Source organism: Lonchura striata, chromosome 1A, assembly GCF_050655825.1.
Source record: "Lonchura striata isolate lonStrDom1 chromosome 1A, ASM5065582v1, whole genome shotgun sequence".
Classification (NCBI taxonomy): Eukaryota; Metazoa; Chordata; class Aves; order Passeriformes; family Estrildidae; genus Lonchura; species Lonchura striata.
Window position 1 is genome coordinate 39,189,412 of NC_140741.1, and position 26,825 is coordinate 39,216,236.

Here is a 26,825-nt window from a genome sequence, read left to right on the forward strand (position 1 = left end):
TTTTGAATTCTTATTCTATTCAAAAATATGATATTGATACTTTTAGGAACATGGAGATGGTTTGTTTCACTTATCAAATGAAATATTTGACAAAAAGTCAGATATACTGGGTGTGTTGGATAAATTTCTGCCACTTAGTTAAGAAAATAGGCAGTTTGACATAGCAGGTACATAAAACCCTGCATTTAGTCTGTCTCTCTTGTAAGTCACAGAACATAAAAATTCATAAAAGTATATTTAAGGCTGTTGTCTTCACTCATATAGGCACAGAGGGACTTTTTTTTTTTTTTTTGTCCATACTGGCTTGCACTCTTTGGTAAATCCTGGCTGCCATTATTTCACAATAGGTGTACATAGGTAATTTGCCTGGAAGACTCAATCACTAATGTGGAAATTCTTAAGTATTTTGTTAAGATACTACAGAGAAGTTTACCATTCTGCAAACAAAAGGGTAGCTTTGTTTTCAGTGTAGTTGTTGCAACAGTTTTCTGGAAAAAAGTTACTTTTTAAAAAATTCTGCTTTCCAGTAGAATTAAAATTTTGTTTCTTTTTTCAGTATTTGCTTCTTGTAGGGTACTGTTTAAATCGTAGCATAAATTTACAGTAACATCCACTGGCCTTGTTAGGCCATGTTTCTTCCTTGGTCTTTCAAGTGACAGTGTTCTGTTGAAGTGCAGTTAGAAAAATTAGCTGTTCTAGCTGCTTTTCACGTGCATACATCAAACTGCCATTCTAGGAAACAATCCACTGACATGCTGGATGCTGGAAACTTGCCTCTGCTTTTGTTTGCTAATAGATTACTTTATTAATTCCAAAGGTTTTCAAGTACCTTGGGTTTTTTTCCAGCAGAGTTTAATTCATCTGTTCTCATTCTATATGAATAGATGTCTTCTGGTCATTGAAACAGGACTGTGTCTTCACATTCATTCCCCGTACTAATTATTTGAAATGTTTGATACCCCAAATATACAAACTGTCATTGGTCTCTGTGGAGTTTGTCAGATTGCACACTGATGCTGGGTTTTAAGAAAGCTTTTGTGCCTGTTTTCTACTGCATTTCACAGTCATTTACCTTGGCACGAAAGGTATAGCTGACTTGCATAAGTTAAGAATCACACTGTTTAGGAAAAATATAAACCAAAATATAAATTTGACAAATTAAATTCCTGGTTGTATTCTCAGAGTTATGATGAAAATGAGTTTTTTTGTTGCCTTTTTTTTTTTTTCTGTTGTTTAGATTTTTTTTTTTAACAAGCTACAGTGCTACTAACACTCAAACATTCAGATGTCAGGTGCCTAGAGGACCAAAAGGTTGTCCTGAACTTCATTATACTCTGAAACAAAGAGGCAAGAAAATTGAAGAAAGGAGTAAGAGTCTGTGAGTGTGTTTATGAAACCCATTTGAGAGGCAGAGGAAGATCTCTTATCTGCCCCCTGACATATCATGTATTTGGAGTGAATAGAGAAGGATGTGCTGCAGCAGGGACTGCATTTTCAGACATCCCTCCTTGCAGGAAGCTGCCCTGAGCTACTGGACTGTGGGAACATAAAACATCCAGTTTAGCTTTCACTGACTGTGAGTTCCAGAGCTTTGCAGAGGGACCAGCTTCTGCAGGAAAATAAGCATGCCTGGGAAATATCCCATGATCTGTTGGTTGGTGCATATTCCTTAAACTGAGGTTTAAATTTTTTTGATATAATAGGAATACAGTTAAATGCTTTGAAATTGTTGGAAATCAGGCTTTGATTTTTAGTTTAAATATATACACACCAAAAGATAGCACTAATTTTTCAACTTAGCTTAAAGTACAACAACCAAAGTATTAATGTCCCTATGCTTGTGATGCACAGTAGTCATCAAGCTGGCTGCTGAATTATTTCCTTATAAGATCATTTAACTCCAAAACTTCATATTATACAGGTCACGTGCTCTGGTGATATTCAGAAGGGAATTGTCACTTTCAGACAACTAATATCAGTCATTCTTCTATCTATATTTGGATTGCAGGCTCAGAAAAGTGTGATGGCAGTTATTAACTGCTCTCAAGAAATCCACTTGCAAGATGGATTTATTTCTTGATTAATGATGGAGATTATTCAAGTATTAATTCCAGTTTTTTATATAGCAAACTTGATATCATCCTTGTTCTCTCCACCCTTAAAATTACTATGATTACTCTAATTGTTAGAAAGCTATTATTTGATTCAGATTTGCAAAGTAATTATCAGCTAGTAGCACATCTGCCATTTCTCACTAAATTTTGGTATGTATTGTTGTATCTCAATTAACAAAAGATCTACTAACTGAAGCATTGCTGTATGAATTCTAGTAAGGCTTTCAAGCATGACATAAATTTTGTCGTGATTGATTCTGACTGTTACTGTGTGTTCTTTAATTTGTTTCTTTGCATTTCAGAATTGTCTGTGAACCTAGTGCTTGATGTTTTAAATAATGATTTCTTCATCTGCAGCAATCAGATGTACATCTAGAAGTTTTAACAGATGGAGTATCCTTTATGACATTATTTCTACTTCTGCTTCATGAGTTGTATTCTCATTGCCTTTTTTCTTTGTGTCACAGGCTACACAGATTAAACAGAATTACAGTTTTTAATCTCATCTTTGAGTTAGTACTACTAAGATGATGGGATAATCATCTGTACATATCTAGCTTTTCTGTCATGAATATGAGGAGCAGTGAAGGCAGCCAACACACCAGCTATTAATACTGGAGAATCATTGATGTGATTTTTACACCCACTGTACTTCCTATATAGATTTTTCAAGTTGTTGCAAAGTTATGCCATTTAAAGATGAGATTTTGAGCGCTCCTAAATATGCACAAGTGCTTGTGTGCACACCCAAACACACATACTTCAAATGTCTGAAAACATTTCTGTATTAGATAAACAATCTCAACAGCCTACTATTGAGCTGCTTAAAATTGTTCTTGTACTGAAATATACTTAGTTCAGTTCATACACAACATTGCTTAGTTAACGCTGTAAACTCTTCTGGATTACCAAATTCAGTGGACATATATTTTCTGTAAAAACACTCTCATGACCTTTTTTAGAAACTATTACTGAATCAAATTTACTATAGGTTGAGCTAAGAAATCTATCAGGTACACAGGAAAATTAGTGCAGTATGGTCTTATGATAGAAATAAAGTCTGCAGGCCACAGTTTTACTTACTTTATGGTCTGTTTCTTCCAATTAAATTAGTTTTTTTTTTTCATGGCTTTTGATAGAATCAGTATCAGTAGCTATAGCTTCTTTCTATATGGTTCTTGCAGGAGTTAAAGTCTTATTCCAGTATGTTGACATAAGCATCATTTTTTCTGTGATGAACTGGGAATACTGGGATTCAGGGTTCTTCTCTGACTTATCTGAGCCATACATAAGACAGTAACATGGTAAAGCCACAGGAAAACGTGAAGTGGGAAATTCAGATTAGAATGAAAGACAACAAAGGAACACAGAAGCAGCAAGACAGAGTAAATGCTGAAGGAGGATGAGGAGAATGAAAGGCTGACATAATTAATGCTGATGACCAGATCCTCGGTTCTACTGGGAACAGATAAGACACAGAGAAGTCATTCAGGGACATAATATCTAATGTCCTATTAAACATTTAGGACATTTTAGTCTGTGTAAATACAGACTAAAAGAGTTTTAAAGGTCTCAGGAGAGTCTGACCTCCAACTTTATTTAGTCACACAATCTATGCCAACATATCACAGCGGCAAGGTGGTCTGTGACTTCTCTGGTGGCTTTCAACCATTTCAGTAGCCTCTCCCAGGACATTTCGCACATGATGGGATGCACCTGGCTGGGAGTCGGTATTGGAAAAAAGATTCAAAACTTGGTCTGTGGCACAAAGATTGTGTAGTTTGATTCATGTCTGCATGATCCATTTGGCATGACACTGCCCCTTACACAGAAAGAATTAAATTTGTAAGTGATTATTGCTATTTTGTGTGTAATAGGAACACTTTTTTACTTTTTTTTTCATATTTTTAACAAACACATATCAGATATTACCAACCTAGAAAGATCCTAATTAAAATTATGCTTCCAAGATATTAAAAGAATTAGTTACAGGAGGGCACACTTAAATCAATCAACCATATCTGTGTCCTTTATTGATCCCAAATTGTTTCAGTGTGACTGGGACATATTCATTTTCATAATCTCATTTCCAATTACACCATGTCTCAAAGAAACTTGGAGTGATTCCCTTTTTTTCTTTTTTTTCCCTCATGGTGTCACTACAGGCCAAACCTGACAAATTCTTTATGTGTCTATGTACATGAGCCTCAGCATGCTGGATGAGGCATTTCTGTTCTGCTGCCTCCAAAGGTCATCTTCTGTAGCCTGTTCAGGGAGTACAAGACATGGATAAGTGATGGATGATCATAAGTCAGTGTGCATAAGTGAGTGGTTAGAGGGCTTGCAGGCCTGACTTTCTACAAACTTTCATTTGTGCCCCTGGACAGTGGCTATTTTCAATATGAAAGAGGAAAAGTCTCAGAAGTCAGAAGTTCTGCTGGGCAGCAAATGTATCAGAAATGTAACTGTATACTAACATTCTGTGCTTATCAGACAGAGATATCTTAAAACTTAAGTTTTAGAATAAATATTTGTATAATCTGGTCAAGGTCAACCACTGCAAAGTTAGTGTAATAACTTTGGCTTAAAATTGTTACCTCTATATTGTTACCTGAATTAAAGGTTCGCATGTTCAGGCCCAGTTCTCTTGGTGCTCCTCATTAAGACATAGTTTATTGAAAGTGTTAGCAAATATTCAAAATTTTATTTAGTTCAAAAAGAAGATGAAAGCAATTGACAGTTTTTATTTGTGAGAGCATATTTGACTTCCCTCCCGACTATGTCATACACTGGCATTGCATCTGTGGACTCCTAAAGTAGATCTACCATAAAAAGATGACCTCTGTCTTATTTATGGGTATAAGAGAGGATTATAGTCAAAATTCTAAAATTCTGTCTTCTTGAAATTTTTTTATCAACCCTAGTAATACATTTCAGCTGGAAAATGCTGAAGTTGTCAACATGCAGTTTTTAGATATTATGTTCTTGTTGGATTTTCTGTAATTCAGCATCTGTAACTGTTGGTTTTTCTTCTTAGGGAGTCTCTTACACCATAAGTACTGCCTCATAAATTCCTGTACAAGCATGTAATTAATCTGTTTAATTTTCAAGAACATTTCTGTCTTCTCATTAAATGGTAATTTCCTGTATCAGAAATCCAATGTCCTCTCTAATTGGAGGATTATATTTCAAGATCAGAAAATTATTTCTTTTTCTATGCTAAGTGTGTTTGGGGGTTTAGAATTCAGGTAAAATGCACATCTTGATTTTTTTTTCTTATTAGTTTGAAACTTTTACTTCAAGTTGCTTTCAAATTAGTACTTTGACATTTTCATCACAAAATGACATACTAACCCTACTCCTTCAGCTGAAATTAAAAAAAACCAAAAACATTATTAAGATTGCAACATCAAGCTTTCAGACACTAGGACATGGGAAAAATGGCATCTTGTCTAAATAGTGTATTCATAACTTAGCCCTTACCTGAGTTGAAGGCATTAAAATATTGCCTGTAGTTGTATGAAAAAATCTGGTGTTTTGCCATGTTTTATATCCAAGGTGAACTTGGATATAAATAATTGCATATTAATAATAATTAATAATTAATAATTGCATATTATTTGAAAATAATCCTCCTCCAATGTGGCATGCAGTTGCTGTACAAACAAACAAAAAGTTAAAATGCATTGAATAAAACAAAAAACATAAGAAAGCATATGGACAGCTACATAATCATAGTGGAAATATCTAAGATGGGAGTTCTCAATCTATGGTATGTGCATCACTAGTGGTATGAAAACTATTTCAAAGTGGTCTTCTAATAAAATCTGAGCAGAAGAATGCCTCCTTCATATGACTTACTTTTATTTCATTCCCACAGGAAACTGGAATAAAGATCTGGAAGTGCATGTAAGGACTGGTACATGCCACATTTCCACCATCACCGCTAATCTGGTAAAATAAAATTCTTTTTCCTGAGCAAACTAAAATGGTTACTTCAAGAATAAAGGAAAACCTGGTAAGTGATAGGTCACAATAGCTCAAGCAGTGTGTCATATTGTACAACATAATATCCTTTTCCAACTCTTACTTAGCAGGGAAGATGAAGTTAAATGACATTGTGTTATTCTGGGAATATCCTCAGGTGTACTTCACAAGCTTTTGCCAAGTAAGCCCAGTAAGAGCAAACAGGAGTAACTTGTTCTTTAGTGTAATTTTAAAGTAATTTGCTGACAGCTAAAGAACTACTTATCCAATACATAAACTTTTCCCACCTACTACTCATGAAACCAACCCTGACTCTCCTCCTTAGCTTTCATTCTCATATGGTTATAATTGCCTGGCATTCACAATCTGTGTTCCTTGTGCTTCTCACAGCTCCTTGATCAACGTGTCTGAGCTCTGTGTCCCAACTCCAGTTATCTCTGTTTCCTCTAGCCAGTCTCCCCAACACATCTTCATCCCACCTTCCCCACCTTCATCCAGTTCTCAGGAACTGCAAGAGCATTTCATGACTGAGGCACTGCAGTGCCTTCATCTGCATTTTCTGTAAGCTAGTGTGTCAAAGGAAGTTCTTCTAGTTTTATAATTTAGCATAGCTGAGTTTTTTCACATTAATGCTTGTTACACTTCCCTGTGTGAAACTTCATAAGTTTCTGCTACCCTGAGGTTTTTGTATAGATAGATAGATTTTAAAAATGTATTTAATTGAGCACTTTATAACATCATATACTCTGCAGCTATGTACATAAGTGTGACTATGTAAACTAAAAATATAGATATAAGCCTAAGCAATAGGTGAAAACATCTGAAAAATGAAAAGTTCTTGCATGGACTATACCCAGCTAATGGGTAAACTCATGATTAGACATGTTGCCTTTAAACAATCATTTAAGTAGGTTAATTAATATGTGGCCATGCATTTAAAAAGCAGATTTGAACTTAAAAACATATTTTAGAAAATATTGCAATCCTATTTCACTTGGAATATTTATTAATCTGCACAATTATTCAAACAGGAACAAGTATACAACTTAACAGTTAAGGATATACAAATGTACAGAGATTTTTTTTGATCAATACAATGCATCAGAATTAATAGTGTTGAGTGAGTACTAACCAATGTATAATATTAAATGAGTAGAAGAATAATTCAGTGTTGCCAGCAGTATGAAAGGTGACAAGTATAATTTCAAAGACATTCTCAAATGACAAAGGAAAAATTTATGAATCCTTCCTATTCAATACAATGTAAAAGTAAATATATGGATTTACATATTTGAATATATAGTTATAAATACACATACATGTGTATTAATTTGAATCCAATAAAGCAGTAGTATATAGTAATAAGATTGATACAGAACAATTTAAAAATCATTTCACTGGGCAGTCACTGTGAATGGATTTGCTTTTATACTGAAGTAATCTATGCATGGCCATTGACTATTAAAATTATTAAAAAATCATTGCTATGGTTTCAAAGCAAATATACTTAGGTAATAATCATGGATAATCAAAGGTCTATATAAGTAAGCAAGCTTTTCTGCTGTCTTTAAACATATAGAAAAGTTAAAAATTGTGCAACGTATATCTTGACAGAGTCCCAAGCTGCCTGTGAAGTTATTCAAGCACTTCAAATACTTTCTAGTACTTACAGATGTGTCTGAATGCTTCACTTTGGTGCTGTTTTTGAGAAAAGAATAAAAGGGAGTTAGGGAAATCTGGATGAATATTCAGGAAAATATTCTGCTGCATAACTGAAGTGGCAGGAGATCCATAAAACCAGTCCCCAGAAGTGCTGTGGGGTTTATCAGTCTGTAATTGAGGTGAAAACTTCCCTATGATTTCCCCATGACTGTTTACATTCCACTTTTGGTATTCATGCACAAACTGCAGTCTGTCAGCATACAGAAGTTTCCACAGCGGCTCCAGAAAAAAATGTGTTTGGTAAAGCAAATTTGGTGCTGGGTAAGAGGGATAGTGTCTCCATGGTGTGAAATAATTCACAGCAAGACAGTGCTCTACCTCCTTTTGGTGCCCTCGCTTTCGTGACCTTCGATGTTGCCGAAAGTCCCCCTTAACAAAGTCATTTAAGTTCGATGGGTGAATACTCCAGTAGTTTCCTTTGCCATCCTCACATCTTCCCACCTTGATGAAACAATCATTTAGTGAAAGGTTGTGCCTTACACTGTTCCTCCAACCTCGACCTTTGTTCCTGTAAAAAGGAAAATTATCTTCAATATATTTGTAGATAGCAGCTAAATTCAGTTTATTTGTGGGGGAAGAAAGTATCGCCTTTGCAATCAAAGCTATGTATGACAGAGGTGGTTTATCCAGAAATCTTCCTTCATCCACAGTCACAGGAAGACCGTTTTTGGCATGTATGCGAAAGCTGGGAATTCGGGGTGGAATCCCTTGAGCCAATTTTCCTTCTTCTTCTCCTACTGTACAGATGTCTAGACTTCCTCCATTGTTTTCAGGAGAGTCTTCACTCATTATAGCAGCCTGAAGCCCAGCATTTATTTTAAGCGTTCTGATATTTTACTGCAAGTAGCCAGTTGAATAATTGGTCCACTGAATATAACCAGCAGGAGAAAAGAAAGTTGGATTGCAAATGTGCTGCTCTCACATACCCAGATTTCTATTTTATACTCTGTTAAGTCAACATCCTTAACAACAAAAACTGAACTGCCTATGTTTACAAAAGTCAAAGTGCTAGTCCTAGCTGAATGAAAAAGAAAAACAAACAACCAAAATAATTATACTATCTTAAGTACGAAGATAAACAGATCATGACGTTAGCCTCTCACTTCATTATAATCTGAGAAAACACCCTTCAGTGTTCCCCATTGAAACATAATGATTAATGGGAAATTTATGGTGCCTAGATAGAGTTGCGAAAGGATCAGACTTTCCAGTGATATGCAGAACAAACTGAAACCAACGTGTTGGTTCCTGTGTTCTACACTTAGTCAAACATGTTGTATTTAGTACAATAAACATTTGTTTTACCTGCTGTTAGAAAGTACTGTGTGAAAGGAAACTACCTATCAAATTTTAGAGCTGCAGTGTAGCTATTCTTGGTGAAACTGAATTAATGAAAAAAAAAAAAACCAATCACAAGTTTCTCCCCTTTTTTTCTTATTAACTCTCTGACAGCAACTAGCTTTCATGCTGAGTATGCGAGTGACCAGTTCTGCCAACCCAAGAAACTGCTTGAGGGAACAATTACCACTCAGAGTCAGGGAGTTTTGTGCTCTGTCACTCCCAAAGCACAAACTGTCGCTTGAACTTTGACACGGCTCTCAGCCTCCTGAGATCTTACACTGTTAAGGAAAAGACAATCATCTCATCTTGGAAAAGGTTGCCCTAAGAAGTTGTGGATACTCCCTCCCCTGAAATTTTCAAGGCCAGGTTGGCCTGGATTCTGAGCACCCTGGTCTAGTGGATGATGTTCCCTGCCCATGACAGTGGGGTTGGAACCCCAAACCATTTCCATGATTCAATGATTCTATGATTAGTCTATGATTAGTTTAGGATGGTTATTAAATATGTTGAAATATGTTCTGAAGCAGAATGAAACAATGTGGTGGAAGCTTTGAAAGAGGACATAGCTTCTTTTGGGTCACTTTTGACTTCCAAAATATGTATTAACAAATGAGGTCTGTGTTTTGAGGTATCAACAATGGCATCAAAGATTTAACTTTATAAGGCTGAAGCTGATTCTGTTGTTCAGGCTCTTTTGGGTTCTGAAAATAACTCTTGGTTTCTCCTCTCAGCTAGTTCTGTCAAAGAGAGAGGGGCATTAGGGTATCTATTAAAATGATCCCTTTCCTCCTGATCTTGAAGTGATCATCTTGACTGATCATCTTGATAGGGCCCTTGTAAGCCTTGTCCCAGGGTTTCAAACTGACCAACCCATGTTTTATTTGGCAGCCTGATGTTCTTAGATTAGAAAGTAAGACTCATAATGCAACTACAAGTCACATGGGTTATCTAATATTTCTGTGCCAGAGTAGAATTGCCACCTGCTTACTTGCAAGATTTAATAGAACACTTTTCCAGTAATCATTGTGAATGGGATGTACCTGGTATTTTAACAGCCTTGGCTGTTCAAAAATCCTACTGATGACATGATGAGCTATTTAACAGGTTTTTTCCTTGGTCTTTGGTCTCAGTAATCAATTCTTTTGAAGGAATTCATTTGACCTACTAAAAATTTTCTCCCTGAAACATCCTAAAGTTGCCATAAAGTTGCCATCTTTCTGTTGCTGGTAGTTTTTCATAACCTCCTGATGACTAATTTATCCATTTTTTATTTCTTTCTCTCTTATTTGCAGCTGAATGGTTGCCAAGTCATAGCAGAAATTATTGAGATTATCTCTGAAATGTGTGATCTGGCACTCTAGACTATTTATTACAATCATGCCATTTCTGCTGTTTCAACTTTAAGCAAGTACCTAAAGGGGTTCCTACAATAATAATATAAAAACTTGATTTTAATTCAGAATACTGGATTCTCTATATTAGGTTATTTCTACTGAAATTTGTATTTTTATGATACACTGCAGTTGTACACTGGAGAATGAATACTGCCCACTGCGACAAGGACTGTGTGTTCCCTTCCACATGGCTCCAAGAAAGAAACACAGAATCAATCACATGTTCTGCTATTTTAGTAGTAACTTTGTAAATTGAAGGACTTTAAAGAAGGACAAGGTACAGAACCCAGATTTTGAGTGTCTACAAATATCTAAATTAAATTAATAATAAAGAAACAATCTTTATTAGAGTTTTCAATTTTATGGAGAGGCTTTCAGAAACTGAGGAAATTGAAGTTATTAAAAGGAGTCAGTCTGAAGAATTAGAAATTTAAATGCAGTAAATGCCCAAAAGTCAAATACATGATACTTGAACTCAAATCCTATAAAATAAGAAAAAAATGTGTTGAAAGGGTTCCATATCTGAACAGATGAACAGCTCTTTCAGTGAGTGAAGGAAGATCCTCCAGGGAATGAAAGACAAAAGGGTGAGCAAAAAAACCCTACATTTGGAAGGGCTGCATCTCCAAGATCACAGTTTTTGGTTTTCCAATATGCCACCAAGGAAAATATTAATCCCAAAATCCTGGGTGTCTTCCTTGTTTTTTTCTTTCTGCACATTATTTCTGAAATTAGCTTTTATTTTCCTCTGAGTCTTATCATTAAAGATGAAAATTCCTCACTTTGCCCAAAACAAGATGCCATCTAAAAAAATAAGACAAATTCCCTGTTTTATCCTTATTCTTTGAGGGAACCTTCTTGCCAGTGTTTGAAATGTTTGCATAGAGGAACAACCTTCACTGGCTCAATGTCTAGTTTTATCTTAAAAGAAGAATAAGTGTCAGGGAAAGCATACAGTGTATTCTTACTATGCAGACTTTTTCAAACCTGGGGAAGAAGAGTCCTCTTTTAATGTCTGCACACACCTTATTAAAGCATCATTTTTGTTGGCACATTCTCTTCAAAGCTGCTAAAACACTGCATGGTTAGAAATCTGAGATTTCCCACAAAGAACCATAAAAAAAAAGAGGCTGACTTTATCAGCCAGACTAGGTAAACAGTTTATCCTGTAAATTTGTCAATAAATGATTATTCTTGAAAAGATGAATGAGGATAAAAGAGAATTTGGAAATTCTGTTCCAGTAATGTAATCTGTTCTGAATTTTCACTGTTTTTTTCCTCTGCCCTTAATTTAGGTTAAAGAGATGTTGTTAAATGTCTTAGTATTTTTTGTATGAATCCGGATTATCCCTTTACAATAATTCTAGTGTTTCTTTTTCTATACATATATTTACAAAACCTGTAATTTTTCTGCTTTGTACTGTGAAAACAAGCACATGTTTTGGGGAGTGGTCTAGTTTCTGCTTTGGGTCACAGAGTAGACCAGTTGCAGTCATCAGACAAAGTTTTGTTAAAAAGTCTGACAGTGCTTACAATCTGTAATGAAGAGCAGAAAACAATCAAGTGCAGCCTTTGTCCTCATTCAGCCTTTATTACTAAAATTTAACTACACTCATATGGAATTTAGAAAGAAAATATTGCCTAAATGTAATACTGTCTTCCTCTTAGCTCTGCATACTTTAATGTAGAACTAAAGAATTAATTGTTTCAAAATAGCTCTCAAAATATGCCATCAGTGTTTCTTTCTAAAGTATATAACCTTTAAAATATTTCTTCTACCTCCGGTTCAGCTCTTTTGACCATTCAACAGTCAGCTAGAACAGCGTTCTCTGTAAGGAGAAAATGTATTTATGCCGTATCCTAATAGATTTATTTAATAGCAGTGCAGAAGGTAATATATCTCATACTATTTGCTAAAGAAGTGCAGTTTTCTAGGGCACTGGGGAATCCACTGTTAGGAAGCCAAGTGGAACCAGATTTTATACTGCTCATCTTTAGTCCATGCTTAAGACATAATCGTTGTCTGCTTGTTGCAAAGGTATAGCCTCTTTTCTTCCAGGTAAGGCAAAGAAAGAACAATTGGTCAGTGCTAATAATAGATATGACAAAAATATTTGACTGTAGTTTTTGTTGCTCTGTTGTGTGTTTAATTAGTTCCAAAGCCTGCTAATTCTATAATGTTTTTCTCTCTAATGTTTATGATGATGTTCAATAGAGCAGCTAACCCATATAGAACTGTCTTATTTTCTACACATTTTTAATTCTATCTGTTGTTTCCTCTGTTATTTAAACAGTGTTTAAGGGCACCTGGAAACTATTTGTCTTGATTCAACATTTGGTTTTTATGTGTTCAGAGGAATGAGGCTTCAGTAAAGAAGTCATTAAAGAGGTTGTCCCATTAAAATGTTCTGAAATTATCTGCTGCTGCTATAGTTTGAAAGGAAAAAGCTACACTGTTGTCTGATTTAGGTATTTTAGGACACAATTTTAAAAGATGCAGAGAAGAAATTATATTATTTTTCATTATCTTGTTTTCACAGTGTTAATGCAATCCTTATATGTATATGTGTGCTTGATTTGGTGTAATTCTGTCTGTATATTTTGGATAAAAATATGTGACCTTCTATGAAAAGTTTAACTCTGTGCAAACTGTTCAGACAAGAACTAAATTAAATAGAGAACAGACATAAATCTCTCCATTCTGCACTGAAGAAGATGAAGCTTGTAGATAGGACATTATTTGCAATTAGAGTGTGGTCTCCTGTTCCCAGTTGTGCTTGTTGGTCTCCCTCCTTATAACCATTGGTATTTCTTTATTGTATAAAGGCAGAATCTTTTCCCTCTTTCATATTATTTCTTATACACCATTTTTCTGTTTCCTATTTTGACTGCCCTTACTAAGTACATGCTCTTTCTCTAACTAGATAATGGCACGAGACTGGAGACTTTGTCGATCAGTGATAGAACTTACACTAACAACTACACCTGTTCTCACCTTTTCTTCCTATCTCCCATACTTATTTACACCCAGGACAGAACTAAAAGATTTGAACTGAGTGAATGGCAAGCTGGATAGAGAGGTACAGAATAATATCCATTAATTAATGTCAGTGACATTAAGTAATTGATTTAAACACAAATATGTCTTTTAATATGTCTTTGTTTTCAGAACATTGTGCAACCTGTCCTTCCTTCCTAAGCAGTCCTTGTCACAGCATGATGGAATACAGCGGTTTTTTTATTAGCTTGGGCATAATATCTAGTCTAATAGCTGCTGAAGCCTATAGAATGGTTCTCCCTAACTGAATGAGTGCTGGACTGGGCCAAGACAAATCACTGTTTGGTTTCAGCAATCATTAAGAATAGAAAAATTGCAACAACATTAATCAATAAATCAAAACCCTCTAACCAGTTTTTAACCTATTTTCATGCAGTCTAGAGGCAAAACTAGTTTCCACAAGTTTTCTTTTTGTTAAAAAATACAGCATTGTAAAGCACTAGCTCAAAGTCAATAACATTCCTGGAGTGTAGGAGTTATGTAGTTTATGGTAAAAAGCTATTTTTAAAATCTCTTCTGATATTCCTTTGTCTCAAAGTATGATTAGGGAATTAGGAATGTTTTTGCAATAGCAGGTGGGATGGCTATTGAAGGGTTTTGATGGATCATTGGTAATACATGGAAATGTTCTCATGGGATGGGGGGGTGCTTCATCAGAAAAGATGATTTGTGGTAAGATGCCATTTACCTTATTGTCTGGAAATAGACATAACATGATGAGCTTTAAAGTTACCAGTGAAACTGTGAGAGGGGGAAGGATTCAAAGAGTCCTAAATGAAGAATTAAATTTCTAAACTGTACTGAAATCTGTGATGATGCTACTGTCAGTCTCTGGCATGGTTAATTTCAAGATAGTCTCACTATGTATCTTAACTTGTACTGTACTATTAGATTATGGCGTTGGCTTACCCTTTGATATAGGCAAGGGAAAGAGGAAACATTAAATGATGCAATGGAAAAAGGTGACATTTTGAGATCAAGATCTTTGTTCTATAAAGACTGAATCTTTCTATGCATGGAGTGCCATGAAATAAAAGTCAAATGCTATCTGAATAAGTTGGTTAAGAAGGCACTGTTTCATATCATGGGAAGATGTCCTGCACAAAGATTGAACACCCTTTAAGTTTAGTTCTTTCTTCCTCATATTTGTGGCTGTGTGAAACAGGGTTGTGTTTCAGAGCTGGCTGCTAAAATTAACTCTTTCAGTTGCTTTTCTCTCCATTTGCCTGGATGATGCTAAAAGCAGTTTACACAAGATAATTTCATAATCTAATTAATGGTGAGCTCAGCCATATTTACAATGGGACATTACAAGTTCATTTTCAGTGTACTCACTTTCATGTTTTATTGCATTCCTGGTTCATTGATGTGGTGATGGCCATTTCTTAGCTAGGAGAAGCTGGCATAGTCCTAGTATCTGTCTCACTGGGTCAGCATGGTATAAAATTGGGGCAGAATGTGACATTGCATCTTATATCTGATAATATTGCAAAAATGGCCCTGAAAATATATATAGGAATATTTTATCAATATAGAAACTTTTAATGTTCTGATGTATACATCCTAATCAGAGAATAGCTCCTTATATCAATATGATGATTTTTTGTGCAACATAAGTTGATCATCTTAAAATAGCTATGTACAATTTAACTATGCAAAGAAGACAGTTTCTGCTGTTCTTCTTTTTAGCACATAGAGCCACGTAAAATTAGGGAATACAATATTTCAAATGTATCACCAAAATTGTAACATCTAATACTGCCAGATGGAGAAAGGCCAACATAGCTTGCACACCATAGCATCTATTAATAGACCCAACTCCCTTTTGCAATGTCAACTGTAACATTAATCCTTGTCTTAAATCATAGTATCTCAAATAGCAGCTTCTACTAGTTGTACAGCTCTCTTTCAGTTTATATCAGAGAGCCCAATGGAGTCTTTTGAAGGACCTAGTCAGGTTAACAAGGCTAACTTACTACGAGTCCCCACTGGAAATGATTCCACTTCAGACGACGAAGATGTTAATATTGACATTAAACTTCGTTTCTCCCCATGTCCTCGAAGACGGAATTCTTCAGCTTCAGAGGAAGAGGAGGCAGAGACTCCCACCAACATCTCAAGAAAAGTTTCATTTGCTGATGCATTTGGGTTTGATCTTGTGTCTGTTAAAGAGTTTGATATCTGGGAATTTCCTAATACAGGACAAGAAAATTATATAGAAGATGAAGTGTTCCCTCAGATTGAATATTTTTTCTCCCAGCAGTTTACATTACCTGCTTCTCAAGAAGAACTTTTACAAAAAGTGCGAAAGCAGAAAGTAGTGTTGGAGTCAGTCCTGCTCCTGCCTGGGATTACCTGTATGAACGGCATTATACGAGTCCTCAATGTATCCTTTGAAAAACAGGTGTATGTTCGCATGACATTGAATAACTGGCTCAGTTACTATGACATCCTTGCAGAGTTCATGCCTAATTCTTGTGGCAGTGAAACAGATCAGTTTTGCTTTAAGATTTCTTTGGTGCCTCCTTTCCAGAAAGATGGAATTAAGGTGGAATTCTGTATACGCTACGAGACATCAGTTGGTACCTTTTGGGCAAACAATGATGACAAAAATTACACACTGATTTGTCACAAGAAAGAAACTGTGCCCAAGGTGGATAATAAAGCCCAGAAAGAGGTTACAGATAGGAGTCTTAAAGGCTGCTTAAAGACAACACAAAGCAGGTGAGATTACACCTTAATTTCTGGTAATTTAGAATATAGCTGGTTAATTCTGACTTTCTATGTATGCTTACTTGAGTCAAGACTGCCCACTGTCATTTTCTTCTATTTTACTTTTTTTGTAAATGAAAAATTAGACTGAGACTTGTTTTCAGTAAAGTGTTTGTATATATCAGCTGGTGATTTTCTGCAGACAGATTAGTTGGGATCATAATTTTATGCATGACATTAATTTGAAAGGTAGTGTGAGGTTCTATAAACCCTCTATGCACTGTGTACCAGTTCTGATCTCTGTAGGATATAAACTGAGCTGATGTCAATGGGATCTTTGTTCCAGACTAAGGTAGCTGTACAGTTAAAATAGTTTGCATTCACTTCCTTCGTAAGTCAACAAAAATTTAAAAGCAAAACAAAAGCAAGGTTTTCACACAATTTATTTCATGGTTCTTTTTCTACATGCAATATTAAATCAGAAATGGCACCAGTGGTTCATGAAGCAGAAGTGGATAAATTAGGGAAGAATACAGCAATTAAAATGGTTGGTACAAACTTTTCTGCAAGTGGTTGGGCTATTCTGCAAGTTGTATATTATGGCTATAATTCCTTTCCCCTGTTAGTGGTTCATGCTTCTGTTTCACAAATGGTGAAATGAAGTATGTTTTATAAGGCAGAATCGGTAATATATTAAAGAAAAAATTTATAGAATTTATCATTTATATACTTTTTTGATTAAATATAGACAATTAATAAGTTAATTATAAAGTGGCAGTTGTTAACTTATACTTTAATCCTATATAAAGAAAGACACTTAGGAATAGTCACTTCTGTTTTCCTACTGTTTTTAACTATGTTCTTTCTGTTAGCAAAGCAGTGTTGCATGCAAAAATCTAATTCTCAATTATTTTCCTCCCCAAATTTACTATAAATCATTTGGACTTTTTAAATTCTTACAGAATTAAATCTGTATTTTATTTGTAATGTCTCTTGCAATACTTGGATGCCAGAACTAAGTTAATACTGTGGGTTTGAATTTATGTTGGCGTTTTAGTTCCTAGACTCTTTCCAAATAAGAGAGAGCTGTTTGATTTCACTGGTGCTCTTCCACTGACTGAAGTGGTAGGGAAGGGGGAATGGAACTGCAGTAGTGGGAGCTTAAGGAAGAGGGAGACAGCCAGGACTTCCTCTGTGCAGAACCTTTGTTCCCAAAACCAGACTTGCTGTGGTGGGAACTTCTGCCAGCCCTAATCACACATTATCCCTGTGAGGAGAAGTGCACAATATGGCTTAGTGCTTGTATCAACACCACAGGGTAGAAACCACCCCAAGGCTAGCCCAAGGTCTGGTTCACAGCCAGTTCACAACGCTCTCCTGACAAGTGTCCTTTGGGCCAACTCTGGAGCTCTCATAATGATACTTCCATGAAGGAACATCCCAGTATGTCAGAGCAGAGGGAACAATGCTTTTACACATACTGTGGTCAATTCCTGACATTTGTGTCTGGTTTTATACATAATTTCTGTGTTTTAAGGAGTGTCACATGACCATTCTGGATAAGTAGGATAGCCTGAGATACCCTGCAGAAGAGCTGTGATATCGAACACCATAGGCATGTGCAGGAAGTATGACTCCAGCCTGAGGTGAGGTAACCCACAAGGAACAGATGATGAACATGGAGAGCTAAGTTTCAATTTAGTGAGTCCTGGGCTTCCAGATGGATTCAGGAATAACCTGAAAATTTAGGTACCATTGACATCTAAGGTCAAATGACTCCTCTGTGCTTAATTCCCTAAAATTTCTCATGATATGCATAGTGCTAGCAAAAGTTGTAGAAGTCTTCCTTCTGGGAGATACTTTTTTACATGGATATACTGAATGATTTATGTGTAAGTCAGAGAGCTGTTTTTAAAAGTGGGAAAAGAGATAACATGTCTTCTCAATATAAAATTACTTTTTTTCTAATCAGATTATAAAGTTGTCTCCCTCTATGTCAGACTGAAGAGGAATGCATATGTGTGTATGTGTTTATACATATATGTATACATTTATGTGTATATTTGTTCATATAGACACATATACACAAGTATGTTTAAAATATTCAAACCAAAGTGGTCAGATTCTTGTCTACATTAGGATCTACCACACATTTCTGTCAAACAATTGACATCCATGCATTTTCAAGACTCTCTTTAATGGCAGAAAAATGTACAGAGACCTTACAGTAAATGCAAAAATGAGCTGCAAGTATCTTTGGAATATTGTTTCAGTGGTCACCAAGGCTTCTGACAGACAGTTCTGGCAGTATGTAATCCAGGACTAATTTTATGCTACAGGGACTTCTTTGAATTCACAAGAGTCGCAGCTTTTGCCAGTGTAAATGAGGTCAGCATCAGGGTCTTTTGTTTCAAAGAACTACGATACCAACTTCCATTGCTCACTTGTTTTTCAAAGTGTCTTTGTACATGTTGCCCCTTTGAGTGAGGAGGAACACCCTGCAGACATCTGCAAAAGCACCTCATTATTCTCCTTCAGACCCTCATTAAAACTCCTTTGCTTTGATACCTCGGAAAAAAGCACAAGAAAAACAAATCCCCAAAAATTGGCAAAGTGAGGCTGCTGATGTGCTGTTACTCCTTCATCTCACGTTGAGCAGTGCTGCCCATTTGCCAGCTCTCCTCCAGCAGCCCATCTCTCTCTCTTCTCTTACTTTTAGTTTGGATGATAAACTCTGCAGCATTTATATGTGCTATGCTGGGTGCTTACGGAACATTTAGCAAAGCGGGGGGATCCTTGAACATAACCAGCTTGTCCTTAGAGTTGCAGCATTGCAAATAGATAGAAGTAAAAGCAATTTTATCTATGATTCTCACAATAAAGTTACAGGTGCTATCCATACCCATGAATTGGACATTAATTAAAGATTTCTTTATAGCAATCTGAATAGAAGGATAATTTTAAAGAATACTCAATTAGGACTCAGTTTAAAATTTAGAAACTTGTATTAACATTTTATTTTTTTTTTAACTCTTGGCTCTGAGATATCTATACTTTCTCTTAAAATGTGCAATTTACCTCTGCAGTTAAAAAATAAGACATGAAGGGATCATGGTTTTTAAGCAGAGAATCTGATCCACTCTAGGGCATATTTGTGTGGCTCATTAAATGTCATTAGCAAGAATTAGTTGTGTTAATTAAGTGAAAGGAATAATATTCACTTTCAGAGGAAGTTACTGGGGAAACACAATAATATGACTATTTCAAGTTACCCTTTAGAATATGGTCAAGGACTAAGATGAGTGAATGAGGCTAATAGGCTGATTTCTGACACCATTATTAAGAAATAAATTTTAAAAATGAATGTAGCCCTCAAAAGTTGCACCTGAAAAAAATTTATAGTAACAAGCAAAACTGCATCAAATAATTAATGCTGAAAACTGTCTATATTTGGATATTCAGAACCACATCACTTAAAATGCTGCTTCTTCATTTCATGTTTCATTTGCTTTTGCTTCCATGTCCAGGTTGAAAGTGTTTGCTTAACTTGTACATAGTCATAGATATACTTCAGGAGAAAAATTGACTGTTAAAATTCTAAGACTCACAGGAAGAGGAAAAGCTTAATAAAAAGCCAGTAAACAGTCCTAATTTACATACTATTTATAAATATAAACAAAATATATACACATCAATATATACACATATATTAAAACATAAAATATAAAAATATATTAAAATTATATGCTATATATAATTTTAATATCATTATATATAGATATATACAAGTCAGAAAAATGTAAATTAATTGCATCAGCTCCACTCTTTTATCTTTTTTATTGACTCTCATGCTTTTGGGATATGGATAATGACTCTGAATGTGAATTCTTCCCAGTCCTCGGATTTAGACCACATGATTGTATTGTGGACACCAGGCTCCTGCATTGGTCTGATCACACAGGAACTGGTTGGCTGCTGCATGAGGCAGACTCCTGCGGATCATGCTGAAAGGTGTAGAGATAGAGTTATGGAAGCCACATCCCCTGTCACTGGGGGTGCTACATCCCATTTCTGTGCTTGGCTTTGGTTTGCCATCTGTCAAGAGCAAAAGCAAGAGCACCAGGAAAGTGGCTGATAAGCACAAGAATTGTTTTACAGAAGGGTATCATGTTTGCACTCCTCTCCTTTAACAAGGAAGGTAAAGGCTAGTATTTTTGTCACAACTGTTAGAGTTATCCTCCCTTACCTCTCTGAGCCAACAAATATATCATTCTGACCTCATCCACAAGTGTATCACTGTGATCCAGCTGTGATCCTATGCCTTTTTTTTGTAATTGCTGAACTGTATCATTTTTTGAGAAATAGTGCAACAATTTCCTTTCCTCCATGATGTCACTTTAAAACACAACACAGAATAGGGCAATGGTTCTTAAAAGAGTTTCTCTTATGTACAACACACAATAAGAAAGAAGAGATTAAAACCCACGTCTGTGGGCTGCCAATACCAACTTTGAAAACATGTATACTGAATGGTCTCTAAGAAATTGTCAGTGAGAAAATTTCTTCCATGCATGAGTCCCTTCTTCAGAAGCTGATCAGCTCCTTTCCGATGGGAGGCAAAGGAAGTAAAAGTTGCTGAAGATGCAGCTTGTCAAGACTGCACTGTGGTCACTGTGCTCTGTCTTTCCAGGCAGATGGCAGACCAGCCTAGGTTGTGCTGGGAAATGCAGTTTTGCTGCAGCTCCTCTTGGCCTTTCCCACAAGCTCAAGATGTGGCTAAAAAAAAATCAAAGGCTTCTTACAAAGATGTTTGGAAATAATCTCTCATGCACTTTGCTATGAAGAACAACTGTGTCGTTCCCATCTGGTACATTTAAAATATGGAATTTAAATTACATTCCCTTTTAATCCTTCACCATAATCAGGAAGGTAAAAGAAGAGCAAGAAAGGTGTTAAAGCACACATCTTTGTGTACCTCTGTTTAATCTCAAGGTTGTTTCTAGCACTTTAAGTCATGAGTTATATCTTGATCAGCATACAGATATGGTATTTGACTAAAGTTTATTGCTATTAATAGGAAGTGACTGCAGTCACTGTTTTTACCAGAGAGCAGCTGCTAGAGAAGCTATCCATTCACAGGGAGCCAGCTAAGAGGAACACTCCTTTCACTGTGTTTAATGTGACTTAGTATTCCCAGACCTTCTCTTGTCTCCTGGTCATTGCCAGTCTTTCTCAGTTGTAGAATTAGGTTAGGACTGGCACCAAAAATAAGACTTTTCAACCTACTTGAAAAGGAAGGACATAGGATAATTATTTAAGGTTCTATAAAATATATTATTCAGACAAGTGGGATAAAAGCAAGTTGTGGAACTGAATTTGACTCAGCATCAGGAACGCTTCTTAACAGTAACTCAAGGGTTATCTTTTGAGGAAATTGCTACAGCCTTACTCTCCAAAGTACTTTAAAATAAGCTAAGATAAACCACTTGAAAAATATTCTATAGAGAACAATCCTACTTGGCCAGAAACTATGCTCAGTGGTTTTTTCCTGTCTGTTTAATCATATTATTTCAAAATCTGGGCATGTATACTATTTGACATATGAAACTTATTAAATACCCTGAAGATAGATATTTAGGTTAATGGCTTAAATCTTTGAATGCTATCACAGAAGTGTTAAAGAAAGAGGTGGAAGATGTGGATTAGAGCAACATGCACAGACAAATAGACACATTCTTTCTGTACTTGTGGACTCCTAATTGGAGTGTACCTGAAAGCTGAAAACCTGTCACATTTTTGCTTTTGGCGGTTGCAAACTGTGCCACCCATCTGCCATCCATTTATTGCACTACAAATATTTAAAGAAGCATCTAAAATTTAAAGGAACAATACATGAAAATAACATGTTGTACTGTCAATCCTAGCATAGTATTTACACTGGAATTTATTAGTATCAGTGGTTTCTCATTCATTTCCAAGATCTACTTTAGAAACTGCTCTCACCAATGCTACAGAACAGAAACTTGTGTTCTATTGTGTGGGAAATACTGGTTGCTACAAAGCTTTTTCAGTTGTTTGCATCAAATCATATAAAACCAGTGCTCTGTAATCTGAGCGTCATTTCTCAGCCATGATAAGTACTTGTATTATACATGCATTGCTTGACTTTACACTTGTAAGATTTTTTTCAGTTACTACAATTTCATCAGCTTATTTAAATACACCAACATTGTAACACTACTTTAGCTTACTCTTAGAACTTTTTAATTCATCAACAGGCTTGATCCTGCAATAGGCATAATACATAATTTAATGAACATCAGGAGTCTCACAGAGCTTTGTAGAGTTCTTCATGTGTAAAACTATTCTTGAATTTTAATATTTACAGAACCAGATGCTCTTAGATTGCCAGTTAAGGACCTTTGGAAAAATAGAAGTACATTGCTAAATGAATGCCTGTATGTTCAATATTCTTTTGTTTAGGAAGATATCTGTTTTGCAAATTGAACCAGGCTGTAAATGACCATTTCAATACTATCTCCTGTCCACCATTCAGGTACTACAGTTCATAAATGTTCAGTTGGAAAAAAAAATTGTTCCATTACATTCAACTTGACTTTGCTAAATGTTAGTCTTGAAAAGATGTTTAAAGTTAGTGCAACATTAGCTGAGAGCACTGGAGTCATATTTAATCATTGCAATGAGTACCAGTGTCATCTGAGCTGTTTATTCTGATTATGAACTTTAAGCTCTGATCCAGTCCCCAGCACTACAACTCTGACATTGAAGCAACAGATTCAGCTGCAGTGTAGGTCCAGAGAACCAACTGCCCATGGTATTTTTAATATAAAATATGGATTATCTTCTCATCAAAAAAGGTGGGAAAAATGGTCCAAACAAATACTTTGAAAGTTAAATGAAGTCTCCTCTATAGGGCACAGAAGAGGGGTAAGACCTTTTAAACACTGTGGGAGAAGGTTAGAAGTGGCTATTTGATCCTTAGACCTTCAGTGACATGCACAAGAAGTATTAGTTGACATGCCAAAGCATAATAGGAGGCTTGGTTTTCTGAGTACCTTTCCACTCTCCTCCTGATTCATGAAACCAGCTGATATGCTAACACTAAACCTGAAGATTTATTACTGCTAGTTACTAACTGTAGTCCTAAAGGGCATTGGGCTACACAATTGAGTGGGAATTAGGCAAAGATGGCAGATTTTTCTCACCTTGCACTTAGGTACACAAAGCGGATTGGCATTTTTATTTTGTTTTGATGCACAGTTGTTGTCCCTGCAATAACATTTACAGATACTGAGTGATAAATATAAGATTTTCTAGGCTGAAAAACTTCATGTTATGTTAGAGGGTTGGGGAGTTTGTCAGTACCTGCAGCTACCCTAGTGAATCTGAACCAGCGTCTCCTAGGTTTTTTCCATGTCTTCTTGACAGAAATATTGATAGCTATAAAACAGCTGCCTTCTTGCTGTGTGGTAGTAAACATGTGAAAAATGAACAAAAGGTTATAAAAGTCTCCTGTCATGATGACACCTGGGATTTTCATCCTATTGAGATACTGAATTTACAATTGCTTTCCAAGATTTAGATCATAATTGCCCTCTCTTAAGAACAACTGCCTAAGGTTTGGGGTTTTTTTGTGGTCACCCTTTCTGTTCTCCTGGCCAGGAGTGGTATCTGTGTCTTAGACCCACCTGACTGCCATCTATCTCTCTACAGTTTATCTAAGGCACTTCCCACCTTCTTGTATACATGCCTCAGCACACTGCAGGCAGCCTCTTGGAAAATACTCTCTTCTGACAGGCCAGGAGAGACTGCTCCTTCCCTAATTTTCCCATGTGAGATTCAGAAAAAGACCAGAGGCAACATAGGTTAACGTTTTTCTCCTCTCAGATTTATCCCTAACAGACAAACTTGAAAGTTTCTTTCCTCCAATATTTTAAAGCAGTGGTAAAAAGAAGCAAGAGAAGAACACTACCGCCAGCTCCTTTCTACAAAAACATTTTGATATTTTGACCATACCTCTTCTAGACAAAATGGTGACCTATGGAGCATATCCTCTCGCATTAGGCCAAGCCTAACCGTCAGAAATCTTGATTGCTCATTTACCTTTTCCTCTTTCTCAACAGCTTGGCCCTGGAGATAGATATCCAAATAGAAAAGTCCTGCATTACGAATTCACAGTGGATCTCTCAGTAGACTTTCTAACACCACCCTGGAGAATCTTTTTGAAAGAGGTTCTCTGTTTATTAAATACTTAGCCCATTCTGTCAAAGGACTCAATGAGCTTTCTGTCCAATCCGCATACAAAACAGCTGTGTGACACTTCTGAACAGGTACTGCTTCAACATTGCTAAGGGATATCACAATGAGGTACAACAATCATGACAGAGCTGTGAAAGCATCTGAATAAAGTGGCAGAGTTCCTGTTTATACTTGCTATAGCTTAATTTGAGGTATAACCGACTCCTTTGCAATAGGCTCTGCAGTCTTCATACCTACAGTCATGAGATCTGGGGATAGACAGTGCTATATTAAATGCTTGGCACCAAACTGGTCTTGGGCTCCTAGTTCAGACTGGATGGCACTAAAATCTTCAAATGGACAGATATACATCTATATTTTAAAAAAAAGTGTTAATGTTTTGCTATTAAAACTCAAGGTCTTTTTCTAATGAGCTAGAAAATAAAGACTAATTTCTTGGGACTTTGTTTGCTTTGAGGCAATGATTATTCTCATCCCAAGTCAGGCCAATGCATTTTGTTCTGTGCCACCCATGTCCCTGCTTCAATCATAAACTAAGACCGAAAAATGAAAATATTAGTAATTGGAAAATATAATCCCCTGGATAACACCAATCCAATAATCTTAATAAAAATAGATTTATTACAAACATTGTCTGAATCCTACTGGGAATTATCTTTGCAGAAAAAAATGCTTAAATTCCCTTACATCTGCTCTCTTGATCAATTGTCCCCCTTGATACTATTAATCATAATACTCTATATTGCTTATTCTGAGCATCTTTTTCAACTTCACTTTACAAACTTCTGTTCTAATTTCTCCTTGTGTAGAAATTACTGACAGTCCTTTATTGTCCTTTTTCAGGCTCACCTTTTCTCCTCTTCTGGTAACAGCCCCTTTTCTTAGGTAGGACAAAAAAAACCTAAGGGGTATTTCCTGAAGGTGGAGAAATACCACAGGTTAATATTGTCTTCCTCAAAATTCAAACATTTCAGTAGAGGTTCTTTGTGGCCCTGTTTTCATTCAAAATGCTTGTGAAGTTTGCTTGCCTAACTCTCCTGGAAGTGAAGTCTTCCATTCCCAGGGTAGTTTCCAAACAGCAGCCACAGTGCCAGCCTCCTTTGCCATGCCAGCCTGCAAATGCCCTCACCTGCTGCTCTAACAATGAGTGCACCACGCATCTCCTGCCTCTGTCCTCTGCTGCCTGACTATCAACAAGGGAGCTAATTAGTGTCAGTCCCATTTGTTGGGTGACACCTATTTACTAAGAACTAGGTTGAGCCTTCTCTAACACTGCTGGTTGTTGAAGGTCATATAAGAAAATCAGTCTTGCCTAGATTCACAGTCAGGGCTCCTATTTTACATAAAGCTTCATTTTAATAGGATTGGTTGTAAGGCAATGTTTTAAAATATTATTCAGTTATTTCTGCTTAGTTCACACAGCTCTTCATTTATAGATGTTGATTTTACCTGCAGTTTTTGCTTCTAAATATTTACCTTTGTGGTCTTAATCAGTTTTGAATCTAACATAATTTTAATTTATTATTTCCTGCACTGTTTACATTAAATTCACTTTGTGTTGTGCTTCTATTTTTTAAGTACCTGCTGAAATAAAATAATCGCATAAGCAGAAGGCCATGATGCTGCCACACATGACATATAATAACAGTGTTATGGTTCAGACATATAATATGGTTCATGACATACAAAAACAGGTTATGGCATCTCCACAAGGAGGGATCATTTGAAGCCAAAATGCTTTTAGGTGGGAATTGGCCATATTTCAGGTAAAGCCACCTGAGAAGTCAGAATTCAGGAGTGTGCATTAGGAGCCCAGAAGAGAGGAAGGGCTGGCTGAGCTTCAGTTGTCCTTTGTTTTGTTGTCAGCATGGGCTGCAATTCTCCACATCATGCTCACACTGCTCTGTGCAGGCTTGGTCTGTCTCTAATTCGCACGGCTGTTGGCTTCTGCTACACTTAAGTCTAGTTCCAGGACTCTGCCCTGAGTTTTGGAAACAGGCAGTTATTTCAGCCTGAGGATGCAGCCACTGCCCAGGCCCACAGCTCTGCCACCTCCCCAGCTCTGCCTCCCAACACCTCCCTGAACTTCAGTACAGCTCCATCAAATTCCAGCACAGCTCTGAAGCCCCTACCTCATATTAAAATAATATTTTTTTAACAGTTTGTAAAAGTCTGAAAATGACCTAGAGCATTTCTCTGAAAAGTGTTTTAGACGAG

The 26,825-nt window shown here is 36.2% G+C and overlaps 1 protein-coding gene across 1 annotated transcript in view; it reads left to right on the forward strand.

The window, feature by feature from the left end:
• The first annotated feature begins 15,477 nt into the window (after positions 1 to 15,477).
• PPP1R3A (protein phosphatase 1 regulatory subunit 3A) overlaps positions 15,478 to 26,825 on the forward strand; it is a 33,888-nt gene continuing 22,540 nt past the window's right edge. Inside the window, exon 1 of the mRNA XM_021545243.3 lies at positions 15,478 to 16,340. Within this exon, the coding sequence (XP_021400918.3) occupies positions 15,547 to 16,340 (794 nt within the window). The 5' untranslated portion in view covers positions 15,478 to 15,546. The remainder of the gene's footprint in view (positions 16,341 to 26,825) is intronic.